The following is a 17,032-nucleotide window of genomic DNA, read 5'->3' on the forward strand; positions in this document are numbered from 1 at the left end:
CTGGAACGCATAGTATATGTTCGCGTGTTCGCGTTGTCGCGAGTGTCTTGAAAAAATTTCAAGGGAAGGATAGAAGTTACAATGACTGCGGCACACTGAAGTCAGGGCGAGGAAAGGTCATCGCCGAGCTGATATCAGGACGAGGCCGACTGTCGATTGTAGCTGTTTTGATAGAATGGCGCGTTCGACGGTTGGTGAGTCGCATGATTTATGATTCCTCCGGTCACCCATCGTGTCGTAGGACGAATGGTGCGAAACGAACCTGGGTGATTGGTTGTACGTTATTATTTTCGTAGCGAACACACTGACCACGAATGTTAATGAACTAATGTGCAATAGGACTCGTGCGAGGCATATTTCTATAGTACACATATTTTCTAAATTAGTCTTAACTATTTTGGTACATTGCTTTTCAGAATTTTAATTGATCGAATCAAACGTTGCTAAATATAAATTTATTACGTTTGATGTAATAAAGTTCTTAATTTGTATAATTTCTTACTTATTTTGATCCTTTTTAGAGGTATCATTTAGTTGCACATAAGTTCGTGATACTCGTGATCGTCTGTTAGCAATAATGCTTCTCGTAAATCATCGTTTATTTTTACTCCAGAAACGTATTAGAATGCTTCATTTAAATTCATCGTAATTCCCACCGCGTGATCAGTGTCGGTACTCTGTCGGTAACGTTGGGAGTGATACGGAAATGGTAAGAGCTCTAGAGTCAACAGGAATCGAATTGATAAAATACACATAATGTTAATGCTAGTCTATACGCCGTCTATGATGATAGGTATATTCCATACTTATACCGCGTATATATACGGCATGTACTACTAAAGCTATGGCGTTACCGTTAAATTGACATTAAGAATTAGGGAATGTATGAAAATCTTGGTATCCTCGTTGATAACGGTTCAGAATGTAGGCCACCTATGCCTATAAGACAAATTTGTCATTCGTCTTTTACAGGCAATAAAAATATTATAGTTGATATTTCTGTTTTATATAAAGCTTAATTAATGCAAGGAAAACACAGCATCCCTGATATTTTATTTATGTAAAATAATATTAAATTAAATGTCTAACAGCGCTGTGTAATATATATTCCTTACTGAAAAGCAATATCTAAACAAAGCGACAGTAAAAGCATCGTTCAAAATGATTATTCGTATTTTAGTATCTGTCATGCCGATAACGTATCATAGAAGGAAATGGTTAATATCGTGTTCACGGAATGACATAAGTTCCAACGTAATATTCGGTTCCAGTTTAACGAAAGACTGTCATTATACGATTTATTTTCCAGCAGTGATATTTCGTGATAAATTTGGCAGGTTGAAATGATTTTAATTTACCAATTACTCGTGCAATAGAAATTTGCACCAGAACTACGATACCGTGTGGAAGACGCGGGAGAATCGACGGTTCGTTTGATTCTTTGCTCGCGAGATGGCGCGGAACTCGTAGTTCGATCGTCGAAGAGAGATGGCAAAAGGCAGTGCGAATGCAAAGAACGAGGAAAGGGAAGGTCACTTCGGCCCGAAAGCCGAAGAGTAGTTGTCGTGCAAGGAGACGAAGAGGGGCGCCGAATCTAAACCCGATAACGAACCAGCTGGTGGCAGTGCCGTCGTACGACGTTTACGTGGAAGTACGGCCTTCGCGAAAATTCATTTTCCATTTAATTCCTATCGATGATTTAAAGGGGAAAATTTGTAAAACGATAGAGGTAGTGTGACAGAGCTGGAAACTGTTAAAGCCGTGCTTGTGATTCTTGTTATTGTACTTGTGATCCATCGGTTTTCGGTGACTACTAATCGAAACGAGGCACAGCAAGGGAATTAGAGAATAAGGAAAATAGAGAAGAGGGAAAAAATAAAAACAGAAACATGCCGTGACCGCACCTCAGGTGACATCAGGATGTATCGTACAGTCGAAGGGAAATCACTGTGTTTGTAGCACGTATAACTTTTGATTGGACGACAAATGTCGTAGGTATTCTTATCTGTGCTCAGGTGTGTGCGTGTGTGAGTGAAATCGTGTGTGCCTGTGGGTGCTGCTCTCCTCGCTTGTACCTGACCTGACCCAGGTGAGCACCTGGACCAACAACGATGACTACAAGGGAGTTATACGTGAAGGTATGAACCAGTTCAGATACTCGGGCCATCGCAGGTACTCTGTTCCAGTTCTACGATGGCAACTGGTTTAGTAACATTGTGACCAGTTCGTCTGTTGACATTTACAATTGCCATTTTACGAAACCTTTCTTAGAGTTAAGAGTGAAGGATCTCTTCCATTACCGAACGGTACGAGGAAGAAAATCGTATACGAATTTCAGTGGTGACAAATGAGTATACATTATCGCGCAAAATATAGCGAATCAAGTTTACTGCTTCAAAAAAAAGTGCAGAGAGTTTGTCGTATGGTTGTCGAATCGCAAAGAGAATTTTGGTCTTCGATGTCTCGTGAATATTCGTAGCTCTGGGTTGTATTTATTTTGATGATATTGCACGAAGTTCATTCTAATATTCGGGAGTTTGTCCCGTTGTTAAGGCAAAGGAACGGAGAAGGTCTTCGAGTAAATACGTTGGAGTAAAGCTTGTGTAAACATATGTGAAATTTTTACCACGGGAGGCACGAAGGTTTTGTAAAAGGCAGTAACTTTCGTTGCTTCTTCGGGGCTTTTTTACTCGAAATCGTGCAACATCGTTCGTTTTCAGGATAAATATTTAGCGCAAGCAGATTGACTGGGATTCTATCGATTTTCAGTTTGTACACGATATCATGTTCCTGTTTTAATTTACATGAATTCGTTTAAACGCGATATTGATTACGCTTATTTAAGTTCGAAAGGTTTCAAAGTACGCGATTGAAATCTGAAACAAGGCAGCAGAGGTTGAGTATTATTTTGTAAAATTCCACGAGACTTTCTTCTTTTACGTCGCTGATGCGCAAGGTTAATTGTTTGAGAAAATCATGGGATATATAGCTTCGCTTAGTTCCGAAGTGTACATCATCGGTTCGAGTGAAGGTGTCTTTCTTAAATTATGCTTAGATACTTTCACGAAAGGTGTCCATTTCTTTGGACTTTTACGTTACGAGACAACACTCGAGGCTTTACGTTCTTACGCCAGGAGATGGAAATATTCCGCGATACGAATAATACGAATTCTAATTCCGGTTTACGAGCGAAAATAATGGAGAACGAGGGACGAACGAGTTTAAAATCCAGGCAAAGTTCTTCTTAAAACAAAAATCAATAATTGTGGAGAGGAAGCTCGGAGGCTCAAGACCTAAATTTCGCTTTAAAACCAAGTGCCGCGATTGAGCCAACCATTAGATCAACGATCACGATAGCATTTGTTGTACACGAATGAAGCACCTTTTAGCAAGAGATCGGCTACGTCCACGTATCTGTACTAGATGTTCGCGAATATGAAATACCGACTGCAGAGTCTGAAACGAATCGCGGATATTACCGACGCGAAATTAGTATGGTAGAGACGAAATTCCGATGCACGAAGGAACGTAACTTGAAAAGCGAAATTATGTTAAAGGAATTATCGCTACGTAAGTATAAAAACTGGGACACGGCGGTCTAAACTGGCTAGTAATTAATTCACCTGCGTTATTAGCTGTGGGAATGTCGTACACAAACTGCACGACGAATGCAGAAGAGCGATACTGAGAGAATATTTGGTCGATGAGAACAGAGTTTAATCTAGCCAGAACCTGCCCCTTTAAGGTCGTACCGTGGCTCTCCATCTTAGCTGATTTATTGCTTTGGTCAAGTGAACTGCGAGGGTTGTCCGAGGTCGTATCGCAATTTTTGTCGTTCCTTCAATGGTATTTATTTTTGGGTCATTTTCTTGTTATTTAACCAGTGAAAAGGAGAGGAGCATGGCACGAGATATATTCGTAATCCTTAACGTACGTTGTATCTCAGTAAACATTGCTAAACTCAGGGACAACTGAGTAGTGCTCGTACAGAACGTACGTATTGATTTACTCATCTCGCGAATGGTCTCGGAGTTTTACAATTAACAGACGGGAATCGGGAAAGGCAAATCTGCAGGAACACCGTCCCAAAGTTCTGTCAAAGCAGTTCGTTGTGATAGTAAATTACGTAATACCGAGAAATCAACTTTTATGAACCAGTTTCGACACATTTGTACGTGACAGGCGAACTCATAATAAAATAGAATGTCGTCTAGGTACGACGGCAGCCGGTTCGAGGCACAAGGAAATAATGAAATTATATTATGCAATGATTTGAAACTCTAACCAGAGTCTCGATCGCACCTTTACATTTAAAGGTAAGCTAACCCCATTCGAAACTGTTGCTCGCACGATCAGTTCGAAGAACGTGATCGCTAGACTTAGCTTACGAACAAGCAGTTCCCTTTCTCTCGGAACAGAAAAGCAAAGCGTCTTGGAATAGGTCGTTCTCCTTGCTTCTTCGTGCCTCGTCACAAGGAGAGGCAGGTACTACCGTGGATTCTTATCCCGTGTTCCGCGAGATTTTATCGTAAAGGTCAAGGATGATTTCTTTTCGAATTTGTCACCGTGCCCACGACTAATAAGCTGTTTCGCGTGTCACGAGTTCAAAGAGAAACTCTGCCCGTTCTTTCACCGCGCTTTTCCCGCAATCGCCAAATCGCTGGTCGAACCTTCGACGGTGCGTAACGCGAAGCGAACTTTAATCGATTCGCGATCGCGATATCGCCACACGACGATATAATCCAGAATAAAACTGTCGCTCGGATAAACACGTTGCGATTGCCGCCCTTTTGTGCAGCCTCCGTGAAAAAGGAGGATTCCTTGTAGCAATTTCCCACGAAGGTATCCCGTTTCGCGATCTTACTCAACAGGGTCACCGTTGAAAGTATAAGCTCAGATTCTCACGCTTGTAAACTCCGCTCGATGAAAACCGCGTCTGGATTTGCATTTATAGCTCCACTTTACACTGTCCTCCGCGCTATACGCTGTCTGCTTCGTAATTGAACTTGATAATACCGCACGTGTAACTAGCGATACGATATTGGACGAATAAGTGAAAATTAATCGTTTCGCGTTGATCGCGGGGGAAAGATTGAAAGGGAAACTTAGCTGGGAACTCGGGGAGCACGCGACACGGTGTCAGGCCGGTGGTGTCAGCGATGTCAATTTCAACGCACGTGGTAAAAAAAAGAAAATGTGTATAGATACGTAGGCGGGAAACTTGACCCGGTTATTCTCAATAACGGAGAACCCGGCACCTTTCTCAGGAGCAACGATGTCGAGCTACGACGATCGATCTCGCAACGACAAACACTACGTCAAGCGGTTTCCATGTGTAGCATGATGCTCTAAATGTATTTTGAATACACCGCTCAAAGCGTAATAATGTTTAAGCCTTGATACAATCGTGGACAACATTCTGTCATAAATGTTAAAGTTCGCTCTCGCTTAGATTGTCCACGAAGTTGATCGTAATCGTCGACGAATGTTACCTTAACAATGGTAGCGAATGTTACTCGCGACGCGTTGAACAAGCGATCAAGTGCAGTCGTAAATTACGTTCTACGTAGACGGCGTAGAACGTGAATATGACTTACCGTAATTTCGAGCGCATCTGCATTACCAATATATATTTACGTCAATTGTCTTACTTTATTACGTTAGGGTCTTAATTTTCAAGAGAAAGGTTTCCGCTGTCCTTAGCTTTCATTTTGATCAATAAGCGAACATTCGAAAACGAGTTCATCGAGTTATATTCTTTTGCCATGACCGTCATATTTGTTTGTATTTTGTGGGTGGAATCAGTGGCGAAATGATTCATCCTGGAGTGGCTTCGCGACTGCAGATAAGATTATAGCTTTTATCCTCCTCTTTCCTGTACGTAGTATTGTAAATAATTCGATACACGAGTAATTCGATCTTCGTAATCGCGAAATTTTGTCACCGTTATTCGCGAACGTAAAAATGCTTTTAAATACGGAAGGAAATTTTTTAATCGCGTGTAATAAAGTAACGTCGACGTGGAAATCGGTCAATTTTTCGGCCCCTGTTATAAACTCACGTATCGTTCGATGTTTTACATTTAACTTGTCGTTAATGTAACGAAGAATATCGAAGTTTTAGGTTTTAGTATCATAGAATGTGGTAAAAAATTGCGTAGTATGAACATTGAAACGAGTGGTGGATGGAACGCGACAGAAGCCGTAGATCGGTGGTCGGTTGGCAAAGCTCAGACACAACATGTGAGTGGACTGCATCTACACAGGCGCCAAAGCTTCCCTTATATTTGTGCAATACGACCCTGAAGTACGTCAGAAGTATCTTCGAATTTATCTCTTTATCTAGTCGAGAGGTACAATAATACTTTGCCATAATTTATAATTCGATAAGAATATCAGCCAGGACAGATGCGAGATATTCGCGAATGAAAATTGCAGATTCGTGTGTCTAATTAGGAGTTACGTAATTTCGCGAGAGTTACGAGGGAAGTGGAGGTTGGGAGAATGCTAATTAATACGCAAAATATGCGGGAAGGGGAAGTAGCAGGTCGGATATTCTCATCTTTTGTTAAACTATACTTACCGATTGTCGCGTGTAGGCTCAGCAGCATGCAGTTCACTCTCATTCTGACCACCTTTTCAATTAACAAGCTGTGTGGGAACCCGGTAGGATTCTACTTTTTCTATGCCTTTCCGTGAGTAAGGCTTCGGGGAGTAATCGTTATTTGGTACGTAACGTAGAAAGCATGGGAACTATTTCTTTGGTACACTTCGTCAAATCAAGTCAACCATCAAACGTTCATCAAAAGAGAAAGGGTAGGATTTATTGGTATTAGAGCGATAAAATCTGCGATTTATGGACTATCTGCATTCCGAGAAATAAAAACGATTACATATTCAAGACTTCCTGAATAAATTTAGAGAAAGTATGTATTAGCCAATTTACTATTCGCTGTTATTAAAATGCTCCGTAATACTAGTTTTCTAATGACACGTTGCTTCTGTTGGAACCTTGTAATTCGATATATTATCGAATTCCTTCCGTTTCGGTTCATGAGAGATATATATGCTAAGAGTGCAGTATATCGTAAAATTTATTAATTCGCAGAGATGCGTTTACCGGCGAATTCGTAATTGGGCGATTTAAGACTGCAAAATCAGCAATCGACTAACCTCGAAACGTAAAAATAATACGACTGCGCTAAGCGCAACGTTAGTAATCATTATTGAATTATAGTGCACATTTTATGGCTGAACTTAGACATTTAAACACGGTGATGTTCACAGTTTCGAGGTTAATCGTAACGTCAATAATTTCATGTGGGAAAAAGTGTTCCAATTTACGAGAAAGTTGTAGTTATTGGTTCGGTAATCATAGCGATAGTATGATCGAAATATCGACGATTTTGTAAATTGAATACACGCGTATACTTTGAATTTGCATGTTCATCTTCTCCTTGCTTTTTTTCTTTTCATGTCCTACAAATGATGTCTTGCATAATACGTAGTTGACGTACAAGATTGAATCGTGAGAGTTCACGGTTACTTTTCATTTCTTTCTAGGCACAGTTGGCGCGTACATGTGTCTCTGCTCTAGATCGTACATTTCACTGTTTTCAGTAATATTTTTATCCAGTTCCTGACATCGCATCGTCACTGATGCGACAATGTAAATAGCAGCTCAAAGAGACGGTGAACTTTACCGTTGCTCGATATTTCTCCAGATCACGTAATCTTTCTTCTGTCTGTGCACCGTGCTCGATAACAGTACATTTTGGTATTTCGTGTCTCATTTGTATGATCATGAGACACGTTCAAAAAAACACTCGGTTGATACCGTTAACGGATTTCTTTCTTCTTCTATGGGAAAATTGTATTAGTTCAGTGCCAGGTTCCAGGCACAGTTTGAAATACCTGTGTTTCTTCGAATAAAGTTCGCTCGTAGATCGATAAATTTCTGGTCGCCAAATTATTTTAATTACAACGATAGAGTGGTTCCCTGTTTGCGGTTAAAAAGTAATAACAGTTCTAACGCGATAACCAATCTCGATTTGGCTCACACGGCGTCGAAATCGATATGCTGTATCGCCGACCTCATTTTCATACGTACTGTTCACAAAAAGGAAAAGCAGGTCAGCTTTTGAAAAGAAGGAAAATTAGACGCTAAGTAATTAACTCGTACAAGCTCGTTCGTGTAGTTGAAGCACTTCCTACCTGGAGCCGTGCCTCGAGGCGATCCTTCACTGTTGAACTGTGAAATTTAACTTGTAAAACGACGATCATGGGGCGACAAATTTTTCGCAACTACATCACCGGAATTGCCATCGCGATGAACCGAGTACCGTGTCGATGTGCGGGTTTTGCTTTATGGAAACTAAAAATGGAATTACCGAAGAAGAACGTGTGTTCTTTAGAATGGTAGAGTATGGGTGCCGCATCCAGAAAAAGTTTGGGAAGGTGCGGTGCTCCTGGAAGATTACAAATTAAATCAGCTAACCTTGAAAGTCCATACGGACGATTCGAATCAAACGAAAGTCTTGGAAATAAAAACAGACGCTGATCTACCACCCTTGAGGAATCCTGACATACTCATAGGAGAGAATAATTTGACGTCGTTGTCATTTCTTCACGAGCCAGCTGTTCTCTACAATCTTCAAATTCGTTTCCAGCGACACTGTATTTACACGTATTGCGGTATCGTTTTGGTCGCTTTTAACCCATACAATGAACTGCCGATTTACGGAAACGACACGATATGGGCGTACAGAGGTCAGGCGATGGGCGATCTGGAACCCCATATATTCGCCGTCGCCGAGGAAGCATATACGAAACTGGAAAGGTTGAACGAGAACTCCTTTCTACTCCGTTGCAAATTATTCGAGGTATGCTCATAGATGGCATTTGCGTTTTTTTAAAATCTTTGTTAACCTATGCAGGGAAGGTCACGACCAATCCATCATCGTTTCTGGGGAGTCCGGCGCGGGAAAAACTGTTTCTGCAAAATATACGATGCGATATTTCGCTACCGTCGGTGGTTCAACGACCGAAACTCAGGTCGAAAAGAAAGTCCTTGCGTCGTTACCGATTATGGAAGCCATTGGCAATGCAAAGACAACGAGGAACGATAATTCCTCGAGATTCGGAAAGTTCATCGAGATTCAGTTTAACAAACATTATCACATCACCGGGGCCAGTATGAGAACTTATCTCCTCGAGAAGTCAAGAGTCGTGTTTCAGGTATACTAATTAGAATATTCGTGTATTTAAATGCGCTGAGTGATTCAATGATTTTCCAGGCATACGAGGAAAGGAATTATCATATATTTTATCAAATGTGTGCAGCCGCATCGCGTCTTCGACATTTGCATTTAGGCCATCAGAATATGTTCCACTACCTAAATCAAGGAAATGATCCCTTGATAGACGGTGTGGACGATTTAGTGTGTTTCGATGAGACAATAAACGCGCTTACCATGCTCGGATTTTCATCCAAGCAGCAGGACGACATGCTTCGTATTTTAGCGGCCATAATGCATTTAGGAAACGTAAACATAGGGAATTCTGATCACCAAGCTTCGAGCAACGAAAACGACACCGAAAATAGTTATATTCACGTAAATATTATCTTCTACCTTTCCATCCAATATCTATTGACACTCGATGTGCACCTATTTCTTACTGTTATTATTGTTTTTAGTCGTCGGACAAACATCTTCTAATGATGTGCGAGTTGCTGGGCATCGACGTAAACGCAATGCGAAAATGGCTGTGCCATAGAAAAATCGTGTCGATGAGAGAAGTGTTTCTGAAACCAATGAACGTAGAGCAAGCGATCGGTGCCAGAGACGCATTGGCGAAACACATTTACGCAGAATTGTTCAACTGGATCGTGGCTGGTATCAATAATTCTTTACAATCTCAGAACAAACCCCAGTGTTTCATCGGTGTTCTTGATATTTACGGTTTCGAGACCTTCGAAGTCAATTCTTTTGAACAGTTTTGCATAAATTACGCGAATGAAAAACTTCAACAACAATTCAACCAACATGTCTTCAAGCTAGAGCAAGAGGAGTATTTTAGGGAGGAGATCGAATGGACTTTTATAGATTTCTATGATAATCAACCCTGCATCGATCTTATCGAAACGAAACTGGGTATCCTTGATCTTTTGGACGAGGAGTGCAGGGTCTGTAATATCTTACATTCCTTTCGAAGGTTAATTCGGTAAACTGCATGATCGTTAAGTAACTATTCTATACAGATGCCAAAAGGTACAGATAGTTCGTGGGCAGAGAAACTTTATTCCAAGTGCGGAAAGTCGAAACACTTTGAAAAACCACGATTCGGAACTTCTGCCTTCCTCATTCACCATTTTGCCGACTTGGTGCAATACGAAACGACTGGATTTTTAGAAAAAAATAGAGACACCGTTATTGAGGAACAGGTTGATGTCCTGCGAAACGGAGATGTATGTAGAATATATTTCTGCGTTAAATACATGAAAATTGCAGTGGTATAGATTGCTAGAAAATTGCTCATATCGTTTTGTTGTTTCAGAACAAGTTACTGAAGAAATTGTTCAGCGAGGAAGATCCAAAACTTATGGTACCATCGAACGTGAGAGTAAAAGTATCCGCTCAAAAACCAGTATTAAGTACACCTAAGCAAAATAAGAAAACGGTAAGTTTCGTGGCAGATAAAATTGATTGCAACTCCCTGTGAAAAATTTCTCTCGATAAACATTTGCTATTGCACAAAATCTGTAGGTAGGTTCGCAGTTTCGCGACTCGTTGAACATGTTGATGTCAACATTAAACGCGACCACACCGCATTATGTACGCTGTATCAAACCGAACGACACGAAGGAAGCTTTTGAATACAATCCAGTTCGCGCGGTACAGCAATTACGAGCTTGCGGTGTTTTAGAGACGATTAGAATATCCGCAGCCGGATTTCCTAGTCAAAGAACATACAGCGAATTCTTCCTCAGGTACAGAAGCTTGTGTAAATTCAAGGATATACGACGGGACGACCTTAAGGAAACTTGTCGACGTATATTGAGCAGGTCAGTTACCTGTATTTTCTATTCTTCATCGGGATACCGTATATTTTATTTCCTTCTGACCGATGTGATATAAGCGAAATCTTTTTAGGTACATCAAGGATGAAGATAAATTTAAATTTGGTAAGACGAAGGTTCTTTTTCGTGCCGGTCAAGTAGCCTATTTAGAAAAATTACGAGCAGAACGACAGCGAGATGCTTGTATAATGATCCAAAAGACAGTACGCGGACTCATTTGTCGTAGTAGGTATAAGAAAATTCGGCGCGCTGTGCTTGGACTTCAAAGATACGGTAGGGGGTACATCGCAAGGCAAAAGGCACAAGCTGTGAGGCGAGAAAGGGCAGCGATCAAAATTCAAGCTCGTGTCAAATGTTGGTTGAAGAGGCGCCGATACCTTCAAATAAAGCGCACAATTCTTGGTATTGAAACGTATGGCAGGGGAAAAATGGCGCGACAAAGATACAAATTGATGAAAGACATTGCCGCTGCGACTGTAATTCAGAGATTCGCCAGGGGTTACCTTGTACGAATGGCATGCATGAAGAAGAAGAACGATATTATCATTGTCCAGGCTTGCATTAGAAGGCATTTGGCGAAGAAAGTATTTAGAAGATTGAAGGCTGAAGCAAGAAGCGTGGAACACGTAAAGTCTCTAAATAAGGGATTAGAAAAGAAGATCATTACGCTACAGCAAAAGATCACTGAACTTGTATGTCCTAATCGTTTAAAAATATTGATAGTTTTAAAATGTATTTTATACTTTAAAATCGTTTGCAACAATATTAAAAGTTGAAACTTTTCCTCTTTTAGACGAAAGAGAATCTAGTATTAAAGAACTTTCAGAACGAAGTGGTTGACTTGAAACATAAGCTTGATGGGCTAAAATCTGTAGATGCAGAAAATAGAAAATTGAATGCTATAATAATAGAAAAAGAAAAGGAATTAGGAAAGATACAAGATATAGTGAAAAATGAAAGGGACGAAAAGATGGACATTTTGCAGGTAATAGGTTGTTGAACAAATTTTTTTTTAATTTTGTGGAAAACTGAATTTTACGTATCTTATCTAGGATAAAGAGAGAAATACTCAAGAAAGGGAACAGGAGAATAAGGAACTTCAAAGTGAGATCGAAAAGTTACGAAAAGAATTGTCGGTAGCTAGTGAGAAATTGAAGAATAATCAACGCGGTGCTGAAGAGAACTTGAAGCACCGTTTAGAACAGGAGAAAGATCTACTCCTACTGGATCAGGATCAGGATCGTGGCGCTTATCAGAAACTACTGAAAGAGTATCACGAATTGGAGCAACATGCAGAAATGCTAGAACAGAAACTCACTATGCACGCACCTGCTCATTCGCGTTCTCTTAGTAATGCTTCTAGCAGTAGTGGGCAAATTGTGTCTACAGAACTTCCACAGGATGATCAGAATATCGTAAAATTATTTTTTACATATTTTTAATATTTTTAAATTTATTGTATTTTTCTAACATTTTCTTTGATTTTTAAGGACTTGGGTTACGGGTCAGTAAGATCGACTGCTTCTTCCTCGACTCCTTACTCACGATTGGAAACGATCGACTGGAACCAGCAGAGATCGGAGAGTCCACCCGATGGAGAGATTCAATCACATAAATCACCTTCGGAAACAAATGGACCGGCACATGCGCCAGTAGATATTGGTCTAGTCTTAAAGCTTCAACAGAAATTAAAGGATGTTGAAAAAGAGAAGGGAAGATTAATCAGGATGGTAGAAGATTTGGAGCGCGATAGCCCTGAAGAATCTTCGAGGATGCAAGATACATTTAGGGTGATTTCAAATGCTTGTCGTTGTCGAATCGATAATTCATACGGAATAGTGACAATACTAAAATGATCATTCTTTAATTTCATAGCTTCAAGAACTGGAAATGGAGAATGCTCAGTTAAAAAAAGATTTAGGTTCGCTGAGAAAAAGCGTGTCTTCGGGTGTAACGGGTGCACAACAGAATCTCATGGGTAATTTATTAATTTACATGGCTAAGGAATTTTTCCACTACGTGCTTTATCGACTGCTGTAATTAGCTTTCTCTTTCTTCATCTGTATTCGATTAATTTATATATAGTGTACAATATTTTTGACTTTTTTATTTTGTACTATTGACTAAAGCTTGGTTTATAAGATGTACAAATATACTGCATCTTTATAAATTTTGCTTCTGCATTTCCTTTCCTTTATCTGCTTGATGTATGCACAGCTTTCTTTCACCTCTGCAATAATAAAACTTTGTTTGCTATATAAAACAAAATTGAAAATGCGTGCAAATGTCGAGATTCGTGTTAATACGCGTTATCTATATAAACAAATACAGTTTTCACGCAATGATTGAAATTGTTGCAATTTGGGTTCTATTGTACCAAATAAAAGTTCATAATATACTGCTTCGTAATACGATTGTTTATAATGTTTGAAATAATAAGAGACTCCAGAAAAAATGTATTCTTTTGGCTTTTTCCTTATTTCTTTTTTTAATCACAAGAAGTGAAATAGAAAGGATAAGATGATTGAAATAGAATACGATAAATAATTTCCATTTTAGGACAATTTGATGCGCTTCAAAAAGAACTTGAGAGAAGACGGGAAGAATGCATTCAACTGCACAGTGTGTTGGCTGATAATACGCGAAGGATGAAGAGCCTAGGTTCAAATTATGGTCGCGATGTGGATATTATAAACGAGGACGGAGAGTTAGTACTTGCCTTTGAGGCGCAGAAAAAGATCAACAGGTAATTCGAAATTTCTTCAAATATCTGCTATCTCTTTTCACAGAAGGAAAGTTCCGTGTCTAATCGTGTTTTGTCGTTTGTGCATGCACTTCGATTTTCAGTAGACTTAAGACAAAGCGAAAGGCCTCAAGAGAGTGAGTTGAGCAGATATTTTGCCGCGATTAATCAGCGATCCATTTAGCGATCTTTATGATGTTCAATCGGTTCGATTTGCAAAATCAGCGAATTTTCTCGATAAATATTCATTGCTAAATATGTTATTTATTCATCATGATTTAGTGCTAGCTTTTTTACTTCCTTTCGATTGAACAAGTCTATTAAGAGTGCGATTCAGATATAATTCCTTATGTTTCCACTTGAAGGCAATTGGAAGATGAGCTCCAAATGAAGGAAAAGGGATGGCGATCACAGAGAGATGAATGGCGAGCAGAAATCGACAGGTTGCAAGAGGAAATTGAGAAGCAACAGAAATTGTTATCCGTAAATTTGAGCAAATCGCCACAAACTCAGACTGAGGCATATATGCAACACGAAATTGCCAGGCTAACATCCGAAAATTTGGTAAACCTAATCTTAATACTTGCCTGTAATAAAGTGTGCACATAATAATTAATAATACTAATTTAAACACAGGATCTGCAAGAGAAATACAATAAAATAGCTGAAGAATGCAGAAAATTCAAGAAACAGTGCAGAGTACTTGCGAAACGTTTGAAGGATGCAGGATGTAAGTACAGATTACAAAATCCACAAAAGAGTATTCAAATTTACCTTGTTTATTTTAATAATACAAAAATATCGTTGTTCAAAGATAGCAATTAAAAAGTAGTATTAAAAATTATGTAATATTTGAATGCTTTCGAAGATGAGGGAGATGATACTAAGGAACATAAGGATCGTTCTTACATATCAAGAGGCGCTGGTGAGTGGATGGTCCCATGTTCATTTCCATTGCATTTCATGTTGACCATAACTCACCTCAACTCTTGTAAATTAGCAGCCATTTATTGTTTGTATGACTGCTTAACGTTCATTCATTAGGTATAATCAAAAATTCGTATATGAACCCTTTCTATTATTCCAACCCCTATCTGGTCATTTAGTTTCTTCGTTTATTTATATACATCCTTGATTTTCTTGTTTACATTTTTATTCATTTCTGTATAGCCATGTAGGAAAATCAGTCGTATTAAAATTATTTTTAGTAAAAGGTAAAATCCAAATTATATTACTTCTACAATGGCACGCAAGTTGCAGGTCAACTTTCACACGTTTGTTCTCCAGCGTGACTGAGGGTTTCTCATCTCTCAGCCTCCTTTTATTGTCACTGCACACACTTGCATTCCAAGAACTCATTTGCTCTTCTCGCACAACCGATAATCTATCATAAACATTCTCTCGATCCCCTTGCTATTCGAGTCGACAATTGCTCGATCCATTCACCCGAAATATTCTCAATATTATAGTCATCAGAAGAAAAGATTACCCCACGTAACAAGTATCTAATATCTGTTTTGCAGTACCGGATACTGCAGAATCTGTAAGCGATTCTGCGATAATGTCTTCCACTGGGAATTCGGCAGATAATGGAAGCAATTTACCAGCTATTCGAAAGAAAGAGAGAGATTATGAAGGCATGTTTGAGTTTAGAAAAGAAGATATCAATGTAATAATACGTCATCTCATTGTCGGTAAATTTAATTAACTTCTACATTTTACAATTTAAGTTCTGACAGTCTTTTATACCGTTGCAATCTTTTTCAGACTTAAAACCTCGAGTTGCAGTAACATTACTTCCTGGTCTACCAGCCTATATTTTTTTCATGTGTATAAGGCATACAGACTGCATAAATGATGATGAAAAAGTAAGATTGTTATTAACAGGTTACCTCAATGCTGTGAAACGCGTAGTTAAGAAACGTGAAGACTTTGACTCTTCCGTATTATGGCTCAGTAACACATTAAGGTTGTTACACAATATGAAACAGTATTCCGGAGATAAACCTTTCCAAATCGAAAATACTCCAAGACAGAATGAACAGTGTCTCAGAAATTTTGATTTAAGCGAGTATCGGGTGGTACTGAGCAACGTGGCGCTTTGGATTTTCAATAACATTGTAATGAATCTTAAAGAAAGAATTCAGGCCCTGACCGTACCTGCCCTTCTTGAACATGAAGCTATATCAGGCTTAAATTCGAACAAGCTTGGTCGACCACGGTCCTCTTCTATGGGAGAAGAACCAGAATCAACCCAACAGAAACTCAATAAACTTTTAGATGAACTTACTTCAGTGTATAAGACTCTTCAATATCACGGTGTTGATTCTGAGATTGTTGTGCAACTTTTCAAACAATTATTTTATTTTATGTGCGCTAGTGCTCTAAATAATTTGCTTCTAAGGAATGAACTTTGTCATTGGACAAAAGGGATGCAGATAAGGTTCGCACGAATTTACTGACTTCGTTTAACATGATTGCTTGATCGTTCAACATTGTTTTGTTCTTTTAGGTATAATTTGAGTCACTTAGAACAATGGGGAAGGGATCGAAGATTAATGCCAGCATCCGAAGCACTTCAGCCAATTGTACAAGCAGCACAGCTTTTGCAAGCTCGTAAAACTGATGAGGATGTAAATTCTGTATGCGATATGTGCAACAAATTGACTGCAAATCAAATAGTAAAAATTCTAAATTTGTATACACCAGCTGATGATTTTGAAACGCGTGTGCCAGTTTCATTTATTAAAAAAGTCCAAGCTAAATTGAGTGAACGAGGTGAAAACAACGAACAAGTAAGTCTCAACTTCTCTGTAGTCACTTCTATATATTGATTATGTTAGTAGAAAAATAATTAAACGAGAATACTTTCTTTCAGTTGTTAATGGATCTTATGTACTCATATCCAGTGAGATTTCCATTCAATCCATCTGATATTCGGTTAGAAGATATCGATATACCTGAAGTACTTCATTTGCCCATGCTCAAAAAGGTGTAATCATACTAAAGGAGAAACTTAGACGCCCTGCTGTGCATATAACTTTAGTTAACAGTCTAACGAATAATCAAATTCGTATAGCATACTTATTAAAAAAGAAAAAAAAAAGGGAAAAAGAAGAAACAAAAGGAGGAAAGAAAGAATTAGATTACTTTGATCAGATTAAATAACGAACGCATCGAGCAGGTCATCGATTTTATATATTCTTTTTT

The 17,032-nt window shown here is 39.0% G+C and overlaps 1 protein-coding gene across 4 annotated transcripts; it reads left to right on the top strand.

Moving 5' to 3' along the window:
• Positions 1-1,504: 1,504 nt before the first annotated feature.
• On the top strand, positions 1,505-16,998 carry didum (dilute class unconventional myosin). Of its 4 annotated transcripts, XM_017911334.1 has the most exons (22): positions 1,505-2,138; positions 8,414-8,838; positions 8,936-9,236; positions 9,296-9,613; positions 9,697-10,185; positions 10,261-10,467; positions 10,557-10,679; positions 10,766-11,064; positions 11,153-11,771; positions 11,873-12,064; positions 12,132-12,494; positions 12,570-12,869; positions 12,955-13,057; positions 13,639-13,825; positions 13,927-13,959; positions 14,188-14,386; positions 14,459-14,552; positions 14,691-14,747; positions 15,346-15,516; positions 15,590-16,265; positions 16,335-16,617; positions 16,701-16,998. In XM_017911334.1, exons 1-22 carry the CDS (start codon positions 2,112-2,114, stop codon positions 16,818-16,820), a joined length of 5,586 nt encoding a protein of 1,861 aa, XP_017766823.1. In that variant the 5' UTR covers positions 1,505-2,111; the 3' UTR covers positions 16,821-16,998. The 4 variants fall into 4 exon arrangements, with proteins under 4 accessions (XP_017766823.1, XP_017766825.1, XP_017766824.1 ...); XM_017911336.1 differs by lacking the exon at positions 14,691-14,747; XM_017911335.1 differs by lacking the exon at positions 13,927-13,959.
• The last annotated feature ends 34 nt before the right edge of the window (positions 16,999-17,032 follow it).

This window comes from Eufriesea mexicana, unplaced genomic scaffold (genome assembly GCF_001483705.2).
Source record: "Eufriesea mexicana isolate 0111107269 unplaced genomic scaffold, ASM148370v2 scaffold124, whole genome shotgun sequence".
Taxonomy (NCBI): domain Eukaryota; kingdom Metazoa; phylum Arthropoda; class Insecta; order Hymenoptera; family Apidae; genus Eufriesea; species Eufriesea mexicana.